Here is a 25581-nt window from a genome sequence, read left to right as displayed (position 1 = left end):
ATAGAAGGAGCATGTTGAAGAATTAAATTCAAAAAATGAAAAATCTGAAATGCTTGAGCCAGAAGAAGAGAGTAATGTTGACATTGATTTCATTGGACCAGAAATACTAGTGAGTGAGATAAGAACAGCAATAAATGAGATAAAAACTGGAAAGGTGGCGGGAATAGATGAAATGCCTGCAGCGTTGATTAACAACAGGGGAAAGAACATCAATGTTTACCAAGCTGTGCAAAGATGTTTATATATCAGGAGAGTGGCCAAAGGACTTTAAGCAGACAATAAAAATCATCCTAAGAAAGAAGCTGATATTCTGACTTTTGTATAATTAGTCTGATTGCCCATGCGTCGAAGGTTGTGTTGAGAGTTGGAACAAAGAGAGTTCAGTGGGAAGACGGAGATGACCAGTTTTGATTCCAGGGAGGAAGAGGGAGAAAGAAGCAATCAGCATTATAATTTTAGAGTTTGGACAGGATTGATATGTATGTTCTGTAGATTTTGGAAAAACATTTGATTGGATTGACAGGATTAAGCTCTTGATAGTGCTGACATGCATTGGAGTAGACTGGAGAGATGGATGAATCATAAGAAATCTGTACATGGGACAAACAACAACAGTGAGAGTAACCAATAGGGAGTTGGAACCATGTGTAATTGGAAGAAGAGTTCAATTAGGGTGTTGTTTATCACCAGCCGTCTTCAATGTCTACGCAGAAGCAATGATCAAAGGTGTGTTTGAAGACACAGAATCTGGCATTAAGATTGCAGGGGCAAATGATAACATCAGTTAGATTTGCAGGTGACAAAACACTTGTAGCAAGCATGGAGGAAGGATTACTAGAACTAATAGATAGCCTAGTAACAGCAGGGATGAACTTTGGAATGTATGGGAATATTGGCAAAACCAAGGTGATACTTATCCCAAAATCACGAAGAAATATTCATATATTCATAAAAGGAAGAGAATCAGGATAGATGCGAGGATTCATATATTTAGGAAGCATAATATCTGTAGATGAAGGGTACAACAAATAAATAAGAAGGATGGCAGTGGGAAAGGCTGTATTTGGTAAGACAGTTGCTAACTAAAAACCTGAATAAACAACTCAAGAAGCGACTTGTAGAATGCTTGATTTGGAGTGTTGTTTTGTATGGATGTGAGACTTTGATCTTACGGAAAGAGGAGACCAACTTACTAAAATAGCTTTGAGGTGTGGGCTTGGAGGAAAATGGAAAGGATCAACTGAACAGAAAAAGTAACAAATGATGAAGTGCTGAAGAGAGTGAATGAACAAAGAAATTTGCTGAATGTAATTAGAAAAAAGCTGAGAGAATGCGGAAACTGGGAGACAGAAACATAGAAACATAGAAAATAGGAGCCCTTCGAGCCTGCTCCACCATTCATTAAGACCATGGCTGATCATTCAACTCAATAGCCTGCTCCCGCTTTCTCCCCATATCTTTTGATCCCTTTTGCCCAAAGTGCTATATCTAACAACTCCTTGAAAAGATACAACGTTTTGGCCTCAACTACTTTCTGTGGTAGCGAATTCCACAGGCTTACCACTCTCTGGGTGAAGAAATTTCGCCTCATCTCAGTCCTAAAAGGTCTATCCCGTACCTTCAGACTGTGACCCGTGGTTCTGGACTCCCCCACCATCAGGAACATCCTTCCTGCATCTACCCTGTCTAGTCCTATTAAAATTTTATAGGTTTCTGTGAGATCCTCCCTCATTCTTCTGAACTCCTAACTGATTCAATCTCTCCTCATCTGTCAGTCCCGTCATCCCATGAATCAGTTGGGTAAACCTTTGCTGCACTCCCTCTATAGCAAGAACATCCTTCCTCAGATAAGGAGACCAAAACACAATATTCCAGGTGTGGTCTCACCAAGGCCCTGTGTAATTGCAGCAATACATCCACCTGCTCCTGTACTCGAATCCTTTCGTTATGAAGGCCAACATACCAATTACCTTACTTACCGCCTGCTGCACCTGCATGCTTACCTTCAGTGACTGGTGTAAGAGGGCACCCAGGTCTTGTTGCACATTCCCTTCTCTCAATTTATAGCCATTCAGATAATAATCTGCCTTCCTGGTTTTGTGACCAAAATGGATAACCGCACGTTTATCCACATTATACTGCATCTGTCATGCATTTGCCCACTCACTCAGCTTGTCCAAACCACACTGAAGCATCTCTGCATCCTCCTCACAGCTCATCCTCCCACCCAGCTTTGTGTTATCTGCAAATTTGGAGATATTACATTTAATTCCCTCATCTAAATCATTAATATATATTGCGAATAGCTGGGGTCCCAGCACCGATGCCTGCGGTACCCCACTAGTCACTGCCTGCCATTTGGAAAAAGACCCGTTTATTCCTACTCTTTGTTTTGTGTCTGCCAACCAGTTTTCTATCCATCTCAATATACTACCCCCAATCTCATGCACTTTAATTTTACATGCTAATCTCTTATGTGGGACTTTGTCGAAAGCCTTCTGAAAGTCCAAATAAACCACATCCACTGGCTCCCCCTCATCAACTCTACTAGATACATCCTCAAAAAATTCCAGTAGATTTGTCAAGCATGATTTCCCTTTCATAAATCCATGCTGACTCTGTCCGATTCTGCCACTGTTTTCTAAGTGCTCAGCTATTAAATCTTTTATAATGGGCTCTAGAATTTTCCCCGCTACCAAACTGGTCTATAATTCCCTGTTTTCTCTCTACCTCCCTTTTTAAAAAGTGGGGTTACATTAGCTACCCTTCAATCTGTAGGAACTGTCCCAGAGTCTATAGAATCTTGGAAGATGATCACCAATGCATCCACTATTTCTAGGGCCACTTCTTTAAGTACTCTTGGATGTAGATTATCAGGCCCCGGGGGATTTATTGGCCTTCAATCCCATAAATTTTTCACTGAGGCCCTGTTTGATTTTTGTCCTTGATTTCCCTGCCTATCATTTTTCTTATTCCCCTTTCTGACTTTTGTTCTCATCCTTGATTCCCCCTCCTCTGACTCCTTGCATAGATTCCCATCCCTCTGCCATTTTAGTTTAAACCATCCCCAACCACTCTAGCAAATATTCCCCCCGAGGACATCAGTCCCAGTCCTGCCCAGGTGTAACCTGGCCAATTTGTACTGGTTCCACCTCCCCCAGAACCAGTACCAATGTCCCAAGAATCTGAAACTCTCCCCCTCACACCATCTCTTTAGCCACACATTCATCCGATATATCCTGTTATTTCTACTCTGACTAGCACATGGCACTGGTGGTAATCCTGAGATCACTACCATTGAGGTCCTACTTTTCAACTTACTTCCTAACTCCCTTTATTCTGCTTTTAGGACCTCATCCCTTTTTTCACCTATGTCGTTTGTACCAATGTGTACTACGACCACAGGCCGTTCACCCTCCCCCTTCAGAATGTCCTGTAGCCGCTCTGTGACGTACTTGACCCTAGCAGCAGGGAGGCAACGTACCATCCTGGAGTCTCGTTTGCAGCCACAGAAATGCTATTCTATTCCCCTTACAATTGAATCCCCTATAATTATTGCACAGGGCAAATCTTACAAAGAAACAGACGAGTAAGAGAAATTATGGAGGAAAGATGTAAAGGAAAAGGAGGAAGAGAAAGGAAGAGAACACCAATGTTGGACGGCTTGAAAATTGAAGGAAGTTATTGGCAAATAAAAAGGCTGGCATAGGACAGAGAGACATGGAAAGTCAATGAGTCAAGGACCTGCCTTCAGGCAGAACCCACATAACGATAATGATGATAATGGTGATGTCTGTCAAAGGGAAAAATGTGGAGGGCATGCCAAGGTAGGCCATGGGGATGTCTTTGTCGTGAGAAGAGGAGAAGGAAGTGCGCGAGGTTTCAGCGTCATACCAGTCAGGTGCACTCTCCACCAGCACAGACACACATCCCTCAATGGGCTCTTATGCAATCTTAGAACAGGTGGCAAAGGGTGAGCAGCACTTCATGACTGAGCAGGAGGAGGTGAGGAAGACAGAGGCAGCTATGCACAGTCCCCATCTCAGCTGGGCAGAGATGCACAGTTTCTGGAGTCACGCATAAGGTAGGTATTCCTGGACTAGTAGCTGAAGATGTGTGCCCACATGTTGGAGTTCCCTGTGGCGTTAAGGAGTCATGGGCACAGAATGGGAGGAATCCATTCATCACATGCACTGTCATGTCTCCGGGTTTTGAAGGCATGAGCTCCTCCATTGAGAGCGTAGCCAATCTCATGGAGAGCAAATGTCACATCACTCAGATTGTATGCAGGAGTCGTGCGCTGACATACACAGAATGTATGAGACATTCTGTAGCATTGACTGGTAAGTGGTGTTAATGCAGGCTGCAAAGATGCATGGAATAGATACCTGTTTATGCCCCAGCAGGTGATTCCCTCAGATGCTCAAGTGTTCCATCAAAGGGGCTGAAGGAATCAGAGATAATGTTGAAGGGACCAGCCTGTACAGGGCATCAGCATCAGGATCCAAAATCTTCCCCTCTCACAGTGGAACTATCCACTCAGGCCCTATGACAGAGGCTGTCCCTGCATTGTTGCTGGTGGAGCAGCCTATGGAAGGGCACCTACTGACACTGCCAAGATGAGGATGACTGCCATGGGCATCTCAGCTACAAGCAGACACATAGGAGCAGGCTGCCTCTACCACATCCCCAGCTATAGAGGGAGCATCCCATTGGTGCGGTTGCAAGCGACGGCCATCATGTTGATAACTTTGCATTGAGGCTCATTTGAATGATGTATTATGTTTGAGTAAAGCTTTCAGAATTCAATACAATGGATGTGTTTTTGAACCAAGACTGTCTGTTTCCAGCCTTTGATAAAGTCAAGGTAAAAAGGGAAGATGTTGGTGATTGACGCAAAGGTTTGTGCTCAGGGTCATTGCTTGGATGATGGTGACTTGTCCCTCATTTATTGTTGGGAGCAATTGTAGGCATTTGTGTTGTGTGCATGGTGGTGACATTATCTTATTTCAACAAAGTTGAGTATCAGGTCCAAGTGCTTTCCAGGGTGACCAGCCCTCACAGACTGCTGGAAACCTCCATGTTTCTCGTGGCTGCTCTCATAATTTACAAACAGCCCCTCAACAAGCTGACATTTAGCTCATTTGCATACCAAATTATAGACCTGCCACTTTCTGACCCTGGTTCAAAAATTGCAGTGCCTTAGAACTGCGTGGAAAACAGTCACACCTCTCTATGGCGCAATTTTCCAGGCCCATCCACCTCTCTTCCTATTTCCGCTGCCCTACAAAATTTTTTTCCACAAGTCACTTCCTTTCAATATATGTACATACGACCTGAAACCTCAATTTCTCACTCCACAGATGCTGCCAGACAGCATTGAGTATTTCTAGCATTTTTTGTTTTTATTTCAGTTTTCCAGCATCCACAATGTTTTGCTTTTGGAAGCATAGACATTATTCTGTCTAGTTACTTCCTCAAAAAATCAATTGTAACCTACCTGTTACAAATCCATGTTGGCTCTCTCTAATTAGTTCAAATTTCACTTAAGTGCTTAGCCACTCTGTTCAAAGTATAGATTCCAATAATTTCCCACAATACATGTCGGACTAACAGGTTTATAATTTCCTGTTTTCTTGCCTTTGTGATACTAATGTCTAGAATTAGTTCAGAGTCTAGAAACAAATTGGATATTGCCTGATCTATGTACTCCGTTAAAGATCATGCAATAACATCTTGTGCAAAAGTAAGAACGTTCTTAACATACCAATCCACAATGTATGCATGTGATACTAACAGAAACCTACATTACCAGTGAAAGGAATCGGTCCATACGGATACAATTAAAATATAAAAATCCAATTTTATATTTTGAGGCTCAAACTTCAAGTTAAAATTGAAAGGGCGCAGTTTTGCCTAACGATTTTGTGGTTCCCTATTAAATTGTTTACATCTGGAATATTTATTTTCTTCTTTGTACACTCCATTCAATGATTTCCACTTCGTAGTCATGAATCTATTTGCGTGACAGTCCATCAATATACTGTCTTGATGTATAATTGCACTGTGGGGTATGTTGGAGCCAAACATATCAGGAAAGTTTGAGGTTTGATTCTTGATCTTCACTTAGATGGCCACTTGTGTCCCTACTCAACACCAATGAACACTCACATTTGCCCCTATTTTACCAGATTAAGACATAAAATTAGTCAGTGTACCAGTGTACCCCATTGTCATTTCTAACAACTCTGCTGAATAACATATATGCATAGATATTTGGTGAAGTCAGAATTAGACTCAGTTATAAATCTCCCCATCTTCAACCCCACTCCCCTCCCATGTTGCCTGCTTATGATTGTTATTCATATTTACAGATGAGATTAAACACTTGCATGGCGTACCAGGCGTACCCAGCAAGAATCATTACTGTCAGGAGAAGAGGGGACAAAGTGAAACTCTCGCAGTTTTAAAGACGGCTGAAAGGCAATCAGCATAACTTGGGAACAATCAGAGCTGAAACCAATTAGTAATAATGCACGTTTTTTTTTACAGTCAACCCTGGCTGGCAAAGTAGCATTAAAAAATATGAGCTGTTTGATGGAAATTAAAGTTGGTGTAGCATGCAGCTTGTTAAAGGCAGTTTTGAAAAATTAGTTTTACAGAAAACATTTCTAACTGTGTGACTGACTTGTAATGTTTTGGGCAGAATTTTACGTCCCATGGATGGGCACATGCCCGACATAGTCAGGCGTAAAATCGCGCGAGATGACGTTGGACGAGCGTCCTGACATCATTGCGCACTCCTGCAATATTTCGCTGGGTGGGCTCATACAAAAGTCAGAAACACATCCACTGACAATTAAGCTGTCAATTAAACCCATTAACAACACAACTGTCTGCGATTTTTGTGGCCCTTCCAACCTTACGGTTGGCGGATAGGTAAATTAGCCAGGCGGCCTTTACATTTTTCATCAAACCTCATCCAAGGCCGGGATGTAATCTCTGTTAGGAAATAAAATAAAAATAAATATCCAATCCCAAAAAGCTAGCATACAGGTTCAGCAGGTAATAGAGAAGGCAAATGGAATGTTGGCCTTTATTTCAAAGGGAATGGAGTATAAAAATAGGGAAGTCTTGCTGAAACTATGCAAGGCACTAGACAACACCTAGAATAAGACCATAAGACGTAGGAGCAAAAGAAGGCCATTCGGCCCATTGAGTCTGGCCTGCCACTCAATGAAATCATGGCTGACCTGATAATCCTCAACTCAACTTTTTTGCCTTTTAACCATAACCCATTGATTCCCTTGCTGATTAAAAATCTGTCTTTCTCACCCTTGAATATACTTAATGACCCAGCCTCTACAGCCCACTGCAGTAAAGAACTCCACAGATTGACTACTCTCTGAGAAAAGAAATTTCTCCTCATCTGTGTTTTAAATGGGTGCCCCCTTATTCTGAGATTATGCCCTCTGGTCCTAGACTCTCCCCCAAGGGGAAGCATCCTCTCAGCATGTACCTTGTCAAGCCCCCTAAGAATCTTATAAGTTTCAATAAGGTCATCACTCATTCTTCTAAACTCCAATGAGTACAGGCCCAACCTAAGAAAATCCCTCCATACCCGGGATCAACCTAACGAACCTTCTCTGGACTGTCTCCAATGCCAGTATAAGGGGACCAAGACTGTTCACAGTATTCTAGGTGTGGTGTAACTAGTGTCTTGTATAGTTTTAGCAAGACTTCCCTATTTTTATACTCCATTCCTTTTGAAATAAAGGCCAACATTCCACTTGCCTTACCTATTACCTGCTGAACGTGTATGCTTGCTTTTTGTAATTCATGCCTGAGGACCCCCAAATCCCTCTGTGTTGCAGCTTTCTTCACTCTTTCTCCAATCAGGTAATATTCAGCTCCACTATTCTTCCTACCAAAGTGCATAACCTCACATTTTCCCACATTATATTCCATCTGCCATGTTTTTGCCCATTCACTTAACCTGTCTATATCTCTCTTTAGACTCTTTGCGTCACTTGCCTTCCCACCTATTTTTGTGTCATCCGCAAACTCGGCGATAGTACATACATTTCCCTCACCCAAGTCATTAATATAGATTGTAAATAATTATGGCCCTAGTACTGACCCCTGTGGCACTCCACTCGTTTCAGGTTGCCATTCTAAAAATGTCCCACGTATCCCAACTCTCTGTCTTCTATTAGTTAGCCTGTCCTTTATCCATGCTAATATACTACCCCTAACACCATGGGCTATCATCTTATTAAGTAACCTTATGTGTGGTATATTATTGAAAGCCTTTTGGAAATCCAAATATATTACATCTACTGGTTCCGCTTTATCTATCCTGCATGTCACCTCCTCAAAAAATTCTAATAAATTTGTCAGGCATGATTTCCCCTTCATGAAGCCATGCTGACTCTGCTTGATTAGATTATGCATTTCTAAATGCTCTGCTATTACATCCTTTATAATAAACTCAAACATTTTCCCAATGACAGATGTTAAGCTAGCTGACCTATAGTTACCTGTTTTTGTCTCCCTCCCTTTTTGAATAAGGGTGTTAAATTGGCAGTTTTCCAATCCTCTGGGACTTTTCCTGAATCTAAGGATTCTTGGAAGATTACTATCAGTTCATCCACTACCTCTGCAGCTATTTCCTTTAATATCCTAGGATGCAACCCATCAAGCCCAGGGGATTTATTGGCCTAGCGCCCCATTAGTTTCCCTTGTACTTTCTCTCTAGTGATAGTTATTGTTTTTATTTCCTCCCCCTTCTTTGCCCCATGATTATTTAGTATTTTTGGTGTGCTGTTAGTGTCTTCTACTGTGAAGACTGATGCAAAGCGTTTATTCAACTCCTCTGCCATTTCCTGCTTCCCCATTATTATTTCCCCAGCCTCATTTTCTAAGGGGTCTATATTTGGCCTCTCTCTTCCTTTTTATATATTTAAAGAAGCTCTCACTGTCCGTTTTTATATTACTTGCTAGTTTACCCTCAAAGCTTATTTTCTTCCTCATTATTTTTTTGGTCATCTTCTGGTGGTTTTTAAAAGTTTCCCAAACCTCTGGCTTACCACTAATCATTGCCACATTGTACGCTTTTTCTTTCACTTTGATACTATCCTTAACTTCCTACTGTGGACAGTTTTGGTCCCCTTATCTAAGGAAAGATGTACTGGCATTGGAGGCAGTCCAGAGAAGGTTCACTAGGTTTATCCCAGGTATGGAGGGATTTTCTTATGAAGAGATGTTGAGTAGGTTGGGCGTGTCCCCTTTGGAGTTTCGAAGAATGAGATGTGGCCTTATTGAAACAAATAAAATTCTTAGGGGGCTTAACAGGGTAGATGCTGAGAGGTTGTTTCACCTTGTGGGAGAGTCTAGGACCAGAGGGCATAATCTCAGAGTGAGGGGGTGCCCACTTTAGACAGAGATGATAAGGAATTTCTTCTCTCAAGGATAGTGAATCTGTGGAGTTCTTTACCACAGAGGGATGTAGAGGCTGGGTCATTAAGTATATTCAAAGCTGAGATAGACAGATTTTTAATCAGTAAGGGAATCAAGGATTACAGGGAAAAGGCAGGAAAGTGGAGTTGAGGATTATCAGATCAGCTATGATGTCATTGAATGGCGGAGCAGACTCGATGGGCTGAATGGCCTACCTCTGCTCCTACGTCTTATGGTCTGTGGACAGCATTTTTATGAGGTATGATTTCAGGCATTTGATTGTGATGCATGGACATTTTTGCAGCTTTTTGCAGCCTTATTTCATTACTTGCAATCTGCAGCTCCCTGAGGCAGCTGTCTGCCTTCCGGGTGCCCTCTCACAGTGCTCACCCACGCCCGCGGTGACATCATCGCCCGCTCTCTTCCCGCCCCCCCCCCCACATCCGGGCAACGCTGAGCTTTTCAGCGCGCATTTCACGCTGGCTGGTCGCTAATTGGCCAGTCAGCATGAAATCGCGGTCGGGGGTCCATTTCCCAGTCTCTCCCAGGCCCATCGATAGCGTGTGCCCGATGACCTAAAAATTGGGGCCTTTGAGTTAAGACTGGCCAGATGATAATGAATACTAAGGGGATATTAGTCTCAGTTACCAAAAGATGCTTGGGATGTTTGATGTAGTAGGATGGTTATCCTTGATTAAGTCTGTAGTGCAGCAAAAGTACTGAAGTGCAAAATAAATTTGAGGCAGTTAAAGACAATTTATCTGTCTCATACTTCTGGTGGGGAGCTATATTCCGAGTGTAGATCAGAAAACTAGTGGTTTTTGTAGTCTGATCTTTAGCCCATGCTCCTTTGGAGCACAGCTGTCAATTGGGAGCACAGGATCAGTGAATTTACTTGACAATTTTATAGTTTTCATTGCTCACAAAGAGGGGTGAAAAGTCTGCTGATAATTTAAGTAAAAAGATTATTAAAAGGTAAAAGACCGAAAATTCAATTTTTTGTATTTATTGACTATACTAAAATTTGTAAGCGGAATTTTAATCCCAAAGTGCCTGCTTTTCTTGCCTATGCAATTAATGTAACTGATGTTATTTTATGCATCTTGGCTCCAGTCCAGGAACTATTGTCAGAAGATCATGGTTGCAGTCTACCAGCGACTCCACAGTCCATTTCAGATCTGAAATCATTGGCAACTGCTTTACTTGAGACAATTCATGACAAGAACATGGTTCTTCAGCATCAACGACAGACTAACAGGCACGTATTACATTTGCTTGATAACAAAGACCCAATCGTGCTGTGGTTTTAAATGTGTTGATTTCCCATTGGTACAGATAAGTTAAGTATTACTATTGTTGTATTACTCTTGGAAACAAGGAGATTGAATTATGGTGTTATTGTTTTGATAGAAGATTTAGTGCTTTGTCGCCACTGATCTGATTACTCAGTTGCAAAGCTGTTGTTTCTTTTTAGCTGAATTAAGGCTCTTCATCAAGAAGTGTAGCATTCTCCTTACCTTCCAATTGAACAAATGTCCTGAAAGTGGAAATGATGAAGGAAAGTCTAGGAGTCCCATGCTAGCTGGACCTTTCTGGATTACTTAGTGTCAGTGTTTTTTTATCTGTACAAATAATTGCCAAGACACACTCTAATCCAGGCTTTTGAAACAGTATTTTACATACAATTTTGTAATTCCTTACATTCAGAAATCTGCATCTTTTACTTTTCTGAAAGGGTTAAATAATGTAGCCTGTATATTAGCAGCTACCATGATTTTTGGTAAATTGACTACTAGAGTTTATGTAGAAATCCCATTATATCCTCCAGCTCTTGGATGGTGGAAATTACATTAAATCAGATCCCTATGGGCCAAAATAAATAATTAAATTTATTTGCAATGCTAAGGAAGAAGCTGCAAAAATACGAGATATATGATGCTGTATAAGACAGAATCTTCTGACGTAAATTCATTGGAAATGCCTATTGAAAGAGCAAGTTGGACTCTTAGTCGCTTGAAGTAAAGCAAGAAGTCTTGCTGTATTGCTGCGGTAGGGAATTATGCTTCAAAAGTTAAACTGAACACTCAGGGAGCTGTTTAGTCTGAACATTCTCCAGAAGTCAGTATGATCTAAAAACACAGAGGTCCACTTCTTTTATATCCATTACTTTTTTGAAGACCAAAAGAACAATATGTGGCATATGGCAGCAGTGCAGATTATCTGGTATTTCTCTAAAATTAAAGCACAATATCAAGAAGAGCTCTTGCAACTCGCTGCCTTCCTCCATCTTCATTTAGAGTCTTACCAGGATTAATACTTAATACCCAATAGAATCACTTATGGCACAGAAAGAGGCCATTCAGCCATCAAGTCTGTGCTCTCTCTCCATGGAGCAATCCAGTCAATCCAATTACCCTGCCCTGTAAGCTTGTTTCCTTCAAATGCCCATTGAATCTCCTTTTGAAATCATTGATATTCTTTGCATCCACAGCCCTCTGGGCAATTAGTTCCAGGTCATTACCACTCGCTCCATAAAAAACAAAGTTCTTCCTTACATTCCCCTGCATCTCTTGCCCAAAACCTTAAATCTGTGCCCCTAATCCTTGTACCATCAGCTAATGGGAACAGTTTTTTCTTGTCTACTTTATCAGAACTGTCATAATCTTCTTGCACACTTATATCAAAGTTCCCCTCAACCTCCTTTGCTCCAAGGAGAACAACCTCAGCTTCTCCAACCTAACCTCAGAGATAAAATCCCCAGCCCTGGAACCATTCTGGTAAATCTCCTTTGCACCCTCTCAAGGACCTTCACATCCTTCCTAAAGTGTAGTGACCAGAACTGGATGCAATGTTCTAGTTGTGGCCTAACCAAAGCTTTAGAAAGGTTTAGCGTTACTTCTCTGCTTTAATATTCAATGCCTCTAATTATGAAGCCCAAGATCCCAAATGCTTTGCTAAACATTCTCTCAGTATGTCCTGCCACCTTCAAAGTTCTATGCACATGCGCCCCCATATCCCCTCATTCCTGCACACTATTCAGAACTGTGCCATTAAGTCTATATTGCCTTTCCTGATCCCTTCTGCTAAAAGGCATCACCTCACACCTCTGTATTAAATTCTATCTGCCAGTTGTCTGTCTGTTCTGCTCACCTATCTATGTCCTGTTGTCTTCAATTAGTAGTGTGGCTGTTTGCCACTCCTCGACGTTTGGTATCATCAACAAATTTTGATATTTTACTCTGTATTCTAATATCCAAGTTATTTTTATATAGTGAAAAAAAAACAATGGTCCCAGCACTTATCCTTGGGGAACACTACTGTCTACCATCCTCCAGCCTGAAAAATAACCATTTACCACAACTTACTGTTTTCTGTCCTTGAGCCAATTTTTTTATCCAAGTTGACACTGATCCTCCTGTTCTATGAGCCTCAATGTTGTTAACCCCTTTTATGCGGTACTTTGCCAAATGCCTTCTTAAAATCCATATCGATAACCATCTGCATTCCCTTCATCAATCTTCTTTGTTACTTCATCAAAAAATTCAATTAAATTAGTCAAGAACAACCTGCCTTTTACAAATTCATGCTAGCTTTTCTCAATTAACTCAGACTTCTCCAGGTGCCTGATGATTTTTTTCCCCTAGATTATTGTTTCTAAAACTTTACCCGCCACTGAAGTTAAACTAATGGGCCTATAATTGCTAGAAATGTTCTGACATCCTTTCTTAAATAAGAGTCACGTTGGCACTCTCCAGTGCTCTGGCACCTCCCCCACATCTAGGGAAGATCAGAAGATTATGACAAGCCCTTCTACCATATCCACCACCACTTCATTTAGGATCTCGGAATTCAGACCAGGCCATCCAGACCAGGTGCCTTATCCACTCTAAGCATAATCAGCTTTTCCAGTATCTCCTCTCTTTCAATTTTCATCCCATCCATTACCTCCATAATCTCTGTTTCTATCGATATTTGGTCAGATTCCTCTTACTTAGTAAACATCAATACAAAGTGCTCATTAATTATTCTAACCTTACCGTATGCCTCTAAGCTTCTATCAACCATTTTGTCCTTAATAAGACCCACTCCAGCTCTTACTACCCGTTTACTATTTACAGGCGGTGAAGGATTTTTGGGTTCCCTTTTATGTTGACTGCCATTCCATTCTTCTATTCTCATTTTTACCAGTCTTAATTTCCTCTTCAATTCCCCTCTCAACCTATTGTATTTGACCTGGATCTCAATTGAAGAATTTACCTAACAGGCACCCTAAGCCTTTTCTTTTGTTTCATCATATTCTCTATCTCCCAAGGAGCCTTGGTTTTGGTTCCCCTACCTTTCCTCCTTGTTGGAACGCACCTAGCCTGTACCTGAGACACCTTCTCTTTAAAGATCACCTATTGTTTCATTACATTTTTTGCTGTCATCTTTGGATCCATTTTATCCTGCTGAGATCCCTTTTCAATGCACTGAAATTAGCTCTCTTCCAATTCAGACATTCTACTTTAGATATTGCAATATTCATTCACGTACCGTCCGTCGAATTCAAAATGTTGAATCTATTTACACCTAAATCAAAAAATTAAATGGCTGTAAGGAAAATAAAGGGCAGAATCTTACCAGCTCTGAAATTCTTCTGCCAAACGCCAGTCCTGACCCTGATGGTGTCAGCTGACCATACAGTGTTGTGAACTTTTTGAAGGTGGCTAGTTAAGAAGCCACCTTTGCATTTGTCGACTAACTAACGACATGAGAACGTAGGCTGAATGGCCTACTCCTGCTCCTATCGAGCTTGCTCTGCCATTCAATATGATCATGGCTGATCATCCATTTCAATGTCTTTTTCCCACACTATCCCCATATCCCTTTACATCATTGGTATTTAGAAATCTGTCAATTTCTGTTTTAAACATACTCAATGACTGAGCTTCCATAGTCCTCTGGTTTAGAGATTTCCAAAGATTCATAATCCTCTGAGTAAAAAGAATTATCCTCATCTCGGTCCTAAGTGACTTTTCCCTTATTTTGAAATTATGTCTCCTGGATCTAGATTCCTCAACCAGGGGAAATGTCTTACCTACGTCTACCCTGTCTGTCCCTTGAAGTATTTTGTAGGTTTCAATGAGGTCACCTCTCATTCTTTGGGTCTGCATTCTCTAGAGTTTCAGTTTCCCCAATCTCTCTTGACAAGACAGTCCCACCGTCCCCGAAACAAGTCTGATGAACCTTCGTTGCACTCAATTCTATGGTATTAATATCCTTCCAAAGGTAAGGGGACCAAAACTGCATACAGTACTCCAGCTATGGTCTAACCAAGGCTCTATACAATTGAAGCAAGACTTCTCTACCCCTGTATTCAAATCCTCTTGTGATAAAGGCTAATATTCCGTTAGCCTTCCTGATTGCCTGCTGCACTTGAATATTAGCTTTCAGTGACTTATGAACAAGGACACCCTGGTCCCTTTGGACATCTACATTTTCTAATCTCTTACCATTTAAGAAATACACTGCACATCTGTTCCTCCTTTCAAAGTGGATAATCTCACATTGTTCACATTAAATTCCATCTGCCATGTTCTTGCCCATTCACTAAGTCTTTTCAAATCCCCTTGAAGCCGCTTTGCATTTTCCTTGCAACACACATTGCCACCTAGCTTTGTGTCATCTGTGAACTTGGAAATGTTACATTTGGCCCTTCATCCAAATCATTGATGTATATAGTGAACAGCTGGGGCCCAAGTGCTGATCCGTGTGGTATCCCTGCCAATATGAGAATGACCCATTTATTCCTACTCTCTGAATCACAGAATCACAGAGCAGAAGAGGCCCTTTGGCCCATCAAGTCTGCACCAACACATGAGAAATGCCTGTCCAACCTACCAAATCCCATTTACCAGCAATTGGTCCATAGCCTTGAATGTTATGACGTGCCAAGTGCTCATCCAGGTATTTCTTAAAGGATGTGAGGCAACCCGTCTCCACCACCCTCCCAGGCCATGCATTCCAGACCGTCACCACCCTCTGGGTAAAAAAGTTTTTCCTTACATCCCTGCTAAACCTCCTGCCCCTCACCTTGAAATTACGCCCCCTTGTAACTGACTCTTCAACTAAGGGGAACAGCTGCTCCCTATCCACCCTGTCGAAGTCCCTCATAATCTTGTATGCCTCGATCAGGTCGCCCCTCAGTCTTCTCTGCTCCAACAAAAACAACCCAAGTCTATCCAACCTCTCTTCATAACTTAAGTATTTCATCCCAGGTGAATCTCCTCAGCTCCCCCTCCAGTGCAATCACATCCTTCCTATAGTGTGGCGACCAGAACTGCACACAGTACTCCAGCTGTGGCCTCACTAAGGTTCTATACAACTCCAACATGACCTCTCTACTTTTGTAATCTATGCCTTGATTGATAAAGGCAAGTGTCCCATATGCCTTTTTCACCACCCCACTAACATGCCCCTCTACCTTCAGAGATCTATGGACACAGATGCTAAGGTCCCTTTGTTCCTCAGAACTTCCTAGTGTCATGCCATTCATTGAATACTTCCTTGTCAAATTACTCCTTCCAAAGTGTATCACCTCACATGTTTCAGGGTTAAATTCCATCTGCCACTTATCTGCCCATTTGACCATCCCACCTATATCTTACTGTAGCCCAAGACACTCAACCTCACTGTTAACCACTCGGCCAATCTTTGTGTCATCCACAAACTTACTAATCCTACCCCCCACATAGTCATCTATGTCATTTATATAAATGACAAATAATAGGGGACTGAGCACAGATCCCTGTGGTACGCTACTGGACACTGGCTTCCAGTCACTAAAGCATCCTTCTGTCATCACCCTCTGCCTTCTACAATTTTGAATCCACCTTTTCAAATTATCCTGTATCCCATGTGCATTTGCCTTCTTAATAAGTCTCCCATGTGGGACCTTGTCAAAGGCTTTGGTGGAATCCATATAAACTACATCAACTACACTACTCTCATCTACAGACCTGGTCACCTCCTCAAAAAATTCAATCAAATTTGTTAGGCATGACTTCCCTCTGACAAAGCCATGCTGTTTTCCGCTTGTTAAACAATCCTTAATCCATGTCAGTATATTACTTCCTATCCCATGTGCTTTAATTTTGCTGACCAACCTCCTGTGGGGGACTTTATCAAAAGCCTTCTGAAAATCCAAGTACACTACATCCACTGACTTCCTTTTATTTATTCTCTTAGTAACATCCTCAAAAAATTCCAACAGATTTGGTAAACATGATTTCCCATTCATAAGTCGATGTTGAATATGCCTGATCAGATCATTATTATCTGTGTCCATTTATCACATCCTTTATAAACAATTCCAGCATTTTTCCTACTACTGATGTAAGGCTAATAGGCCTGTAGTTCCCCGTTTCCTCTCTCCCTCCCTTCTTAAATAGTGGTGGTGGGTGAGGGGAGGATGGCATTTGCTACCTTCCAATCAGCAGAAACCATTCCAGAAACTATAGTTTTGGAAAATGACCACCAATGCATCCACTACCTCCATAGCGACCTCTTTCAACATTCTGAGATATAGAATATCAGGTCCTGAGGACTTATCAACCTTCAGTCCCATTAATTTCTCCATTACAGTTTCTTACAAATACTAATTTCCTTCGATTTCTCATTCTCCCTAGTCCCTTGGACCTCTAATTCTGGGAGATTTCTTGTATCCTCCTCAGTGTAGCAGACACTGTAATCATTTAGCATCTCTGCCATTTCTCTATTCCCCATTATAAATTCTCCTGACTCTGCCTGCAATGGACCCAGATTTGTCTTAGCCAAATGTTTCTGTTTGGCAGGCTCCCGTGGCAGGATGCGCAGTCAAAGGGCCCAAAGCTATGTCTGGTCGGCAGTCCCACCCAGAGAGGTGGACATTGTTGAAGCATGTTTGGGACAGCAAGGGGGCCTCAAGATGGAGGCGTTCTCAGAAAAGTTTAAAATAAATAACGCATCAGCAATCATGCTTGTGGCTGCAACTGTGGCCATCTTGTCCCTGCAGCTCCATGATAGGGGGATTGCGAGGAGGCATCAGTGGCTGCCTGGTCTGCTGCCAGGATGCCACCTTCAGGTACTTACTGGGTTTCAGCCTCAGCGGGAGGCCGTCCAATGTCAGGCAGCAATTTGCCACCAATTAAACCCTATAGTGGCCTAATTGGCTACCCACCACTGCCAGACGGCTAGCCTCTGTCACATTGACTCCACTTCTGGCGAGATCGCTCAGAGGTGAACAGACCTGACTTGCCACGTTCAACTTTTACACCTTGTCCTGCCTCCAAGCTTACCTCTGCCGGACTGGAAAGATTCTGCCCAAATTATCCGTGAACAGTCATTTTAAATTTAAATAATTGACTTGCATCCATCTTTTGATTCAGGTTATCATAACATTTTAAGCCTATATAGAAGCCTAAAAGGGCAAATTCTTGTACTTGCTACCAGAAACCATGCAATGACAGCACAATGCAATGAATCCTGCAAACTGGAAAGAGATGTTAATATCTATAATGTGCCCAAATGCACTAATGTCATGTGCTAATAAGTGCACCTTTTTCTTTATGAACCATTTGTTCTGAACCCTTTCACAGAAACTGTAGAAAATACCAAATTTGAAAGTTACTACAACAAGCCCCATTTATCTTGTAAAACCTCATATTAATGTAAGCACAGTCTCAAGATCACACGCTTTCTAAACAATGCACCGCATCAGTGTTGGAAAGAAAATTACTAAGCTAATTTTGCAAAATTCATCTTTTTCAAATAATATATTATTGAAGGATGGTATGCTTCTTTAGTTATTTAAAGATTGATCTTAAAATGTTTGAATTGTTTTTGAAATAATTACATTTTTACATTATTTCAAAATATTAATTGGAGATAGAATCAGTTGCCATGAAGTGTAACATAAGGCTGTGCTACCATCATAGGATTCTGATGAGGTTCTTTTCAAATATATTAATTTTTTTAAGAGGTTTGTACATTTATTGAAACTCTGATATTGGATGCAGACTGCAAGTCACACTGACACTGCACACTGTGCTTAGTGTACATAAGGCAGTGATTTAGCACCAGAGGGAGTGGTGTCCAACCTTTCAGATAATACTAAAATAAGAGGTATAGGAATTAGTGATACTATTTAAATGGAGAATAAATACCAAAATGGACTGGTTGGGCTCTGTATTTGTTTCCATGCTATAATTTTTGTAATAGTCAATCTCCCATATAATTGCAAGTGTAATCTTTAGATGAAGTGCAGCTAGAGGCTGCTGGATACTTACACCAAAACTAGCACATGTAATTCAGTCTTATTTTGAAAGCCAGGCATTCTTCCCTCAATTCCTATCTCCAGAGTTATAATGGAAACTGCCTATGTAAATGTCCAATGTTACTATTACGCTATTATACCTCCCACTAGTAGTGTCACTGCCGCACCTTCCCTGGAGATTGCTAGGGGGGTATAATTACAATGCAACCTGTTTATTAGGCAGTTTGCATTGTAATAATTGCCACCTCTTCAGTGTTGCTGGGTCAAAATCCTGGAATTCCCTCCCTAACAGCACTGTGGTTGTACCTCCACCACATGGACTCCAGCGGTTCAAGAAGACAGCTCACCACCACCTTCTCAAGGGCAATTAGGGATGGGTAATAAATGCAGGCCTAGCCAGTGACATCCATATCCTGAAAATGAATTTCAAAAGGGGGGCATAGAAATTCACAGTGGAAAGATATGAAGGGATGTGCACATAGTCACATAATTTTTAATACATTATAAATAATAGTCACTCCCATCAGTCAACCCATTTAAATTATGGAGCCTGCCATGTTGGACTTTTGACGGTAGCTTTTATGGTATATATCAGGATGAAAACTCTCATCTGTATCTCTACACATGACATGAAGGACTAATATTCTTTGATTAATATATAAAATGATCATACCGGTCTGTATATAGTTTGGTTTTATTTTCTTTTTCTTTGTTGTGGCAATGTTAATGTTTAAATTGCTTCATGAATATATTGATGGCAGTATTGTTCAACATTCTCTCTTTGAAATTATTCTCATCTCTGCAGAATTCTGGGCAATCGTGTGGCTGAATTGGAAAAAAAACTGAGAACTTTGGAAGTTTCTGGTTTGTGGAGTCTTCCAGGTGAATTTCATCTTATTTTCATTTTAAACATTTTTTTTGTAGTCTTTTTGTTATTATTTCTAGGTTAAATCTTCAAATGGTCCAAAATAGAAGTATATTTACAATGCCATGATCTACAAAAATTACTTCATTTCCTGGTCAAGCATGCAAATGAACCTGACATTGAAATGAGATGTCACTAGATCGTTTTTAACCTTTCTCAATACAGTTTATTACATCATTCCAATTGACATTAGAAATTGCTGTTCTCTGTTTATAACTAACTGTTCATGACTACATTTTTGGACTTTTTGGCAAACCTTTCTTGTGTTTGTGCTTCTGGGGTGCTTTGTGCCTGTATTTGATATGCTTGGTTCCACATTGTCATCTTCCAGCATTCATTTCAAGAATGCAAAATTATTTACTAAAGTTAGTGATGCAACACAATATGTGGTGTTCTGTACTTTGTCTCATAATATACCTGAGTACATATTTGAAATTTGACTTCAGCAGATTTTGGCCCTCAAATTATGCCATGGAATACGCACATAATATACTTAAAACATTCATATGAAATTCTGCTTTCTGCTATTTTAATGGAGACATTGACCCATTTATTTTTTAAGCGTCAACAACTGTGCTAAAATAAAAGAGCAAGAAGCTCCAACTGTATGAGTTAAGTGGTCCTATACTAGTATCTACAGGCTGTAATTTCTGGATTCTCAAGTTACCTACCTTTTTAAAAATTCTTTCACAGGATTTGGCATCACCGGCTAGGTCAACATTTGTTGCCCATCCCTAATTGCCCTTGAGAAGGTGGTTGTGAAATGCCTTCTTGAACCACTGCAGTCCATGTGTTGTAGGTACATCCACAATGCTGTTAGGATGGGAGTTCCAGGATTTTGAACCAGCGACAGTGAAGGAACGGCAATATATTTCCAAGTTAGGATGCTGTGGGGCTTGGAGGGAAACTTGCAGGTAGCAACGTTCCAATGCATCCACTGCCCTTGTTCTTCTAGATGGTAGTCGTGGGTTTGGAAGGTGCTATCAAAGGATCCTTGGTGAGTTGCTGCAGTGCTTATTGTAGATGGTACACACTGCTGCCACTGTGCGTCGGTGGTGGAGGGAGTGAATGTTTAAGGTGGTGTACAGGGTGCCATTCAAGGAGGGTGCTTTTTCTTCGATGGTGTCGAGCTTCTTGAGGGTTGTTGTTGCTGCACTCATCCAGGCAAGTGCAGAGTATTCCATCACAATCCTAACTTGTGCCTTGTAGATGGTGGACAGGCTTTGTGGAGTCAGGAGGTGAGTTACTCACCACATAATTCCTAGCCTCTGACCTGCTCTTGTAGCTGCAGTATTTATATGGCTAGTCCAGTTCAGTTTCTGGTCAATAGTAACCCCCAGAATGTTGCTAGTAGGGGGGATTCAGTGATGGTAGTGCCACTGAAGGTCAAGGAGAGGTGGTTAGATTCTCTCTTGTTGGAGATGATCATTGCCTGACATTTGTGTGACACAAATGTTATTTGCTGTTTCCCAGCCCAAACCCGAATGTTGTTGTCCAGGCCTTGCTGCATATGGGCATGGACTTCTTCTGTAATTGAGGAGCTGTGAATGGTACTGAACATTGTGTAGTCATCAGGGATGTCCCCACTTGTGACCTTATAATGGAGGGAAGGCCATTAATGAAGCAGCTGAAGATTGTTTGGCCTAGGACACTACCCTGAGGAACTCCTGCAGCAGTGTCCCGGGACCAAGATGATCGACCTTCAACAACCACAATCATCTTCCTTTGTGCTGGTATGAGTCCAGCCAGTAGAGAGATTTCTCCTGATTCCCACTGACTCCAGTTTTGCTAGGGGTGCTTGATGCCTCACCTGGTCAAATACTGCCTTGATGTCAAGGGCAGTCACTCTCAACTCACCTCTGGAGTTCAGCACTTTTGTCCTTATTTGGACCAAGGCTATAATTATGCCAGGAGCTGAGTGGCCATGGCAGAACCCAACTGAGCATCAGTGAGCAGGTTATTGCTGTGTGAGTGCCGTTTGATAGCACCGTTGATATGAACTGCCCTTGGGGCTGCTTTGAAATGTCCTGTTGCTGGAAGTTAATGTAAAGAAAATTCTACAATTTGGTATCACCACTCTGAGAAAGATAATATTTTTCTCTCCCTTTTGTAAGTCCCCTGTGTTTTGAAACATGTTCCAGCTGAGCAGAGTGACCAAACCCTGGTCTCTCCCAGTACTACTATAATTCATCAATGGTTATATTGCAGGTCCTGCAACTTGTATTGTGCTACATATCTTCAGGGAAGTGCCCTGGCTCTTAAACTCCAGTCCAGTTTTTAAAAACGTTCAAAGGGAAATAGTGGTTACACATGCAAGAGTTGGGCCAGGGCCCAGTTTCTTTACAATAGTGTGGGGGATGGGCAGATGAAAGTTGTACTGGGTCAGAGCTATTCTCATCACCATGTGAGTCATGCAGAATGATTTTCTCCTGTGGGAGCAGTGGTTGGCAGAAGAGGACATTTAAACACGATTTAAGAGGAAGGGAGGAAGTAGGATTTTCCGGTGAGTGGGGGGAGAGCAGGCATGGGTTGCTTTCTAATAGGGAGGGGTAAAGACTAGTTTTCTATGCTAGGGTGGTGGAACCTGAAGTGGTTTCATGTTTGATTTCTTTATTGGAGAGGGGAAAATCCAAAATTAATTCTCGAAGCTGGGGAAGGGAACAACTGCTTCTCAGCAGAGGTGAGGCACAATTCTTTCTCTGCATGGGAGGGGGATCAGTTTGCTTATTTTGTGTGTGGTATCATGATAGAGATCTGCTCTGTTGCCAATTGGTCCAAGGGAGAGAATGGGGTGTAGGGAAGAGACAGATGGGAGTGGGAGTGGATGCGTGTGAAGGCAGAGAAAATGGAGTAACAGGAGAGGAAAAATGGAGAAGAAAGGTGCTGGAATAGGGGGGAGAAGGGAGAATTGGGAGAAGATTTGGGTAGGGTGGAAATCATGGCAATGTGTGGGCTGTCTAAGGTCAACATACAGTTCAGTTGAGGAGAACTGGTGCAAAGTCAGAACGCTCTATGGTGAAAATAAAAGTATTCAAACTGCTGGTCAGTGGTGGTGATGCGGAGTGGTGGGAGGGTTGGGGGGACGCAGTGGAGGACCAAGATGCTGCTATTTTGCAGAACGCAAAGGTTAAGGCCAACGTGCTTCCTGGTGCTGTGGGGTTGGATTAACATGCTTCCGGCTGGGACATGGGGGCCTTGAACATCTTCTGTGGAGGGGAGAAGGTTTATTTAAGCTTCCCGACCAGAAGGCAGGAAGGAAAATATATATTAACAATATATATATATATATCTTTATGAAATTATTATTTTTGTTTAAAAAATGGACAAGGCTTTATCCTGACTAGTTATGACTCATACCACAGGGATTTCTAACGTTCAGAAACCAGTGTGGACCTCGTTATCTTTAAAGAGGTGCTAACACCCTCTATGACTGCTGACAATTACTTCACAAAGAAATGCACCAACCCCCTTTGCATTTCTAAGGCAGAGCTCCGGCTAACAGGGACAGTATGTCCAGAAAGGACTCCTCTATTAAACACCTCAGGATTCTAGACCTAGGAAAATGCATCCTTTTTCCAACACAGGAGAAGAATTGGGAAGTATCTGAGGAAGACCTCCCGCAAGCTGCTGGAAGCTGCAATATTGCTGTGTGGATCGGAACCCAGTCAATCTACCATTTTATCATTTAACACAGGTAGCAGCAGAAAGAGCTCTGTCCAGGTAAAGTGCCTGGCCCTCATCTATATTCTATACTAACTGGAATATTGGAACTTCGGCATCAGTGCCTTCAAGGCTAAGGGCAGAATTGTTCAAAATTTGCACAAAGTGCGGTAGCAGCTGGGAAAAATGACATTTTACCAATCGGCTGCAATGGCTGCTTCTCACGCCATATCATCCCAAACCCACCCCGTTAATTATGCATTCCCGGGAAACAAGCTGTTTTTGATGGCGGGCGTATGCTCGTTCGCCCACCACAGTATCACCTCGCCGCTTCACCACGCCGGGTGTCACATTTAAATTGCAGCCATGCGCACATCACACTGCTTCCAGCCAAGGACTGCTGCTGCACTGAAGATGGGATGGCCCCAAAAGGCAAAAAGACGCGTCCCTTGAGCAACTTTTAAATGCTGTGGAGGCTCGCTGTGATGTTCTCTACCCCTGCTTTGGCCGCAGGATGGGCAGCAGCATCACCAATCCAGCATGGGAGGCATCGGTGGTCACCGCGGTGGTCAGTGCCAATGCCCTGCAAAAGAGGACAGTAGCAACAGGATGCATGGCCTCACCTGTTCCGCCAGGGTAAGTCACTCTTCTCATCACTCTCAACTTGCACACTCACAAATGCATCACACATCCACAGGGATCTCACACCTCATGGGACAACACTTGCAACTCTCACACTGACCTTCATATCTCCATCAGGCTCATATCGTTTCAGGCTCACGTCCTCATCCTGTCCATGGCTCAGCTCACCACACAAATATTCCACACAGTGCCATGTATCCTGCTCACACTCTCCTTCTGTTTTCATGCAGGAGAAGCCTGCTTACATCAGCAGGGAGTGTTCCCAGATATGGGGTGGAGTGGCCCACATTAGGCCACTCACTTTGAGGAGCGTTCCATTACGCTAAATGGTGAGGAAGTGGTCCCTGCCTGCGGTGACAGTGAGGTCGGCGGCGAACATTCTTATGAGGATCCTGCACCACATCATCCCTTTCTCAGCGCAACTGTGAGTGCTATCGCTCCTTTTGACTCTGCTGCCATGCACTAATTATCTCTATATTGGTTCACAGGGAGGTCTGCCAATCGACCAACACCCTCAGCCAGCCAGTCCCTTAGCTCCATTCAGGTCCTCACCTCCAGCCAAGAGGACTCCTCTGTTGAAGAGCTGGAAATAAGCAGCCTGGATGATCACAGTTCTTACCCACACCCTCCACCAGTGCAGAGACACACTCCTCAGTGGGACCTAGATCTAGAGCAGGCTCAGGATCACAATCTGACGGTCACCACACGGACACATGTTCACAGCAGAAGGAGGCAGGTGTGGCTGGGCCCCCCCGGCACTCAGAAGACTGCTGCGGAAGAGACATCTTTGAGGTCCACGTCAGATGATGAACCTCTGGATTTTGCCTTCCAACTTATCCTGGAGAGCCAGCAGAAGGTGGGGGAATATCATACAGAGCTATTGGAAGCCCTAAACAGAGCATGTGATTCAGAGGAGTGGGTCTGCCTGCTCTCTGATACAGTGGTGCCCATATGTGTGCGTATGGAGGTCTCCATGAGGAGGATGACAGACGCCATGGTCCAGCAGAATGAGGAGATGTGCTCAGACCTTCACTCCATCATGGTAGCCATGGGTGAGTTCCTGTAGTGGAAGGGGAAATAGGGAACCTTGATGTCTCTCCAGATGCTCCTTCCACTGAAGGAGTCAGGCCTGTGTTCCCGGGCACCCGAAGGGAGGAGGAGTGGCAGCTGGCCACCCCTGAGTCATCCACTCAGGAATCTCAGAGTCTGCCCTCTCCCTCCAAGTCCCCTTCGCCTGCTGGGGTTCACTTTCAGTTGGCCATCTGAACTGACCTGTGTCTCCGCCCAACAACTAATCACATTCCCATGCAGCACCTGATCTCGCCCACCGTGACTCTCGTTTCACTTTCGATTTAGGCAGCATGGCGGTGATGCAGTATTTCATTTGCTCCCCCGTCCTTTCTTCTCCCCCAGCCAGCCATTTCCTTTTCCCCATCAATGTTGACCCCCCGGCATCACCTTTCACCTCCCCTCGACCTACCAGCCACAACCTTTTCCTTTCGAGGACGTCCAGTTGGATGCGCAGGTTCCCTTCCTTCCCGAAAATCCCACCCCCATCCACATTCACCTCCCCGACCTCCTCCTTCCCACCCCCAGGTCTATG

At 42.7% G+C, this 25581-nt stretch overlaps 1 protein-coding gene across 5 annotated transcripts in view; it reads left to right on the top strand.

Annotated features, from left to right (window-relative positions):
* The window catches only part of ccdc149a (coiled-coil domain containing 149a), a 168086-nt gene that overhangs the window by 96250 nt on the left and 46255 nt on the right, over nt 1-25581 (top strand). For all 5 annotated transcript variants that reach the window (XM_041195894.1, XM_041195885.1, XM_041195875.1 and 2 more), the window contains exons 9-10: nt 10573-10717; nt 19557-19633. In XM_041195894.1, the coding sequence (XP_041051828.1) occupies nt 10573-10717; nt 19557-19633 (222 nt within the window). The remainder of the gene's footprint in view (nt 1-10572; nt 10718-19556; nt 19634-25581) is intronic.

This window comes from Carcharodon carcharias, chromosome 1 (genome assembly GCF_017639515.1).
Source record: "Carcharodon carcharias isolate sCarCar2 chromosome 1, sCarCar2.pri, whole genome shotgun sequence".
NCBI classification, from domain to species: domain Eukaryota; kingdom Metazoa; phylum Chordata; class Chondrichthyes; order Lamniformes; family Lamnidae; genus Carcharodon; species Carcharodon carcharias.
This window is presented reverse-complemented; position numbering and strand designations above follow the sequence as displayed.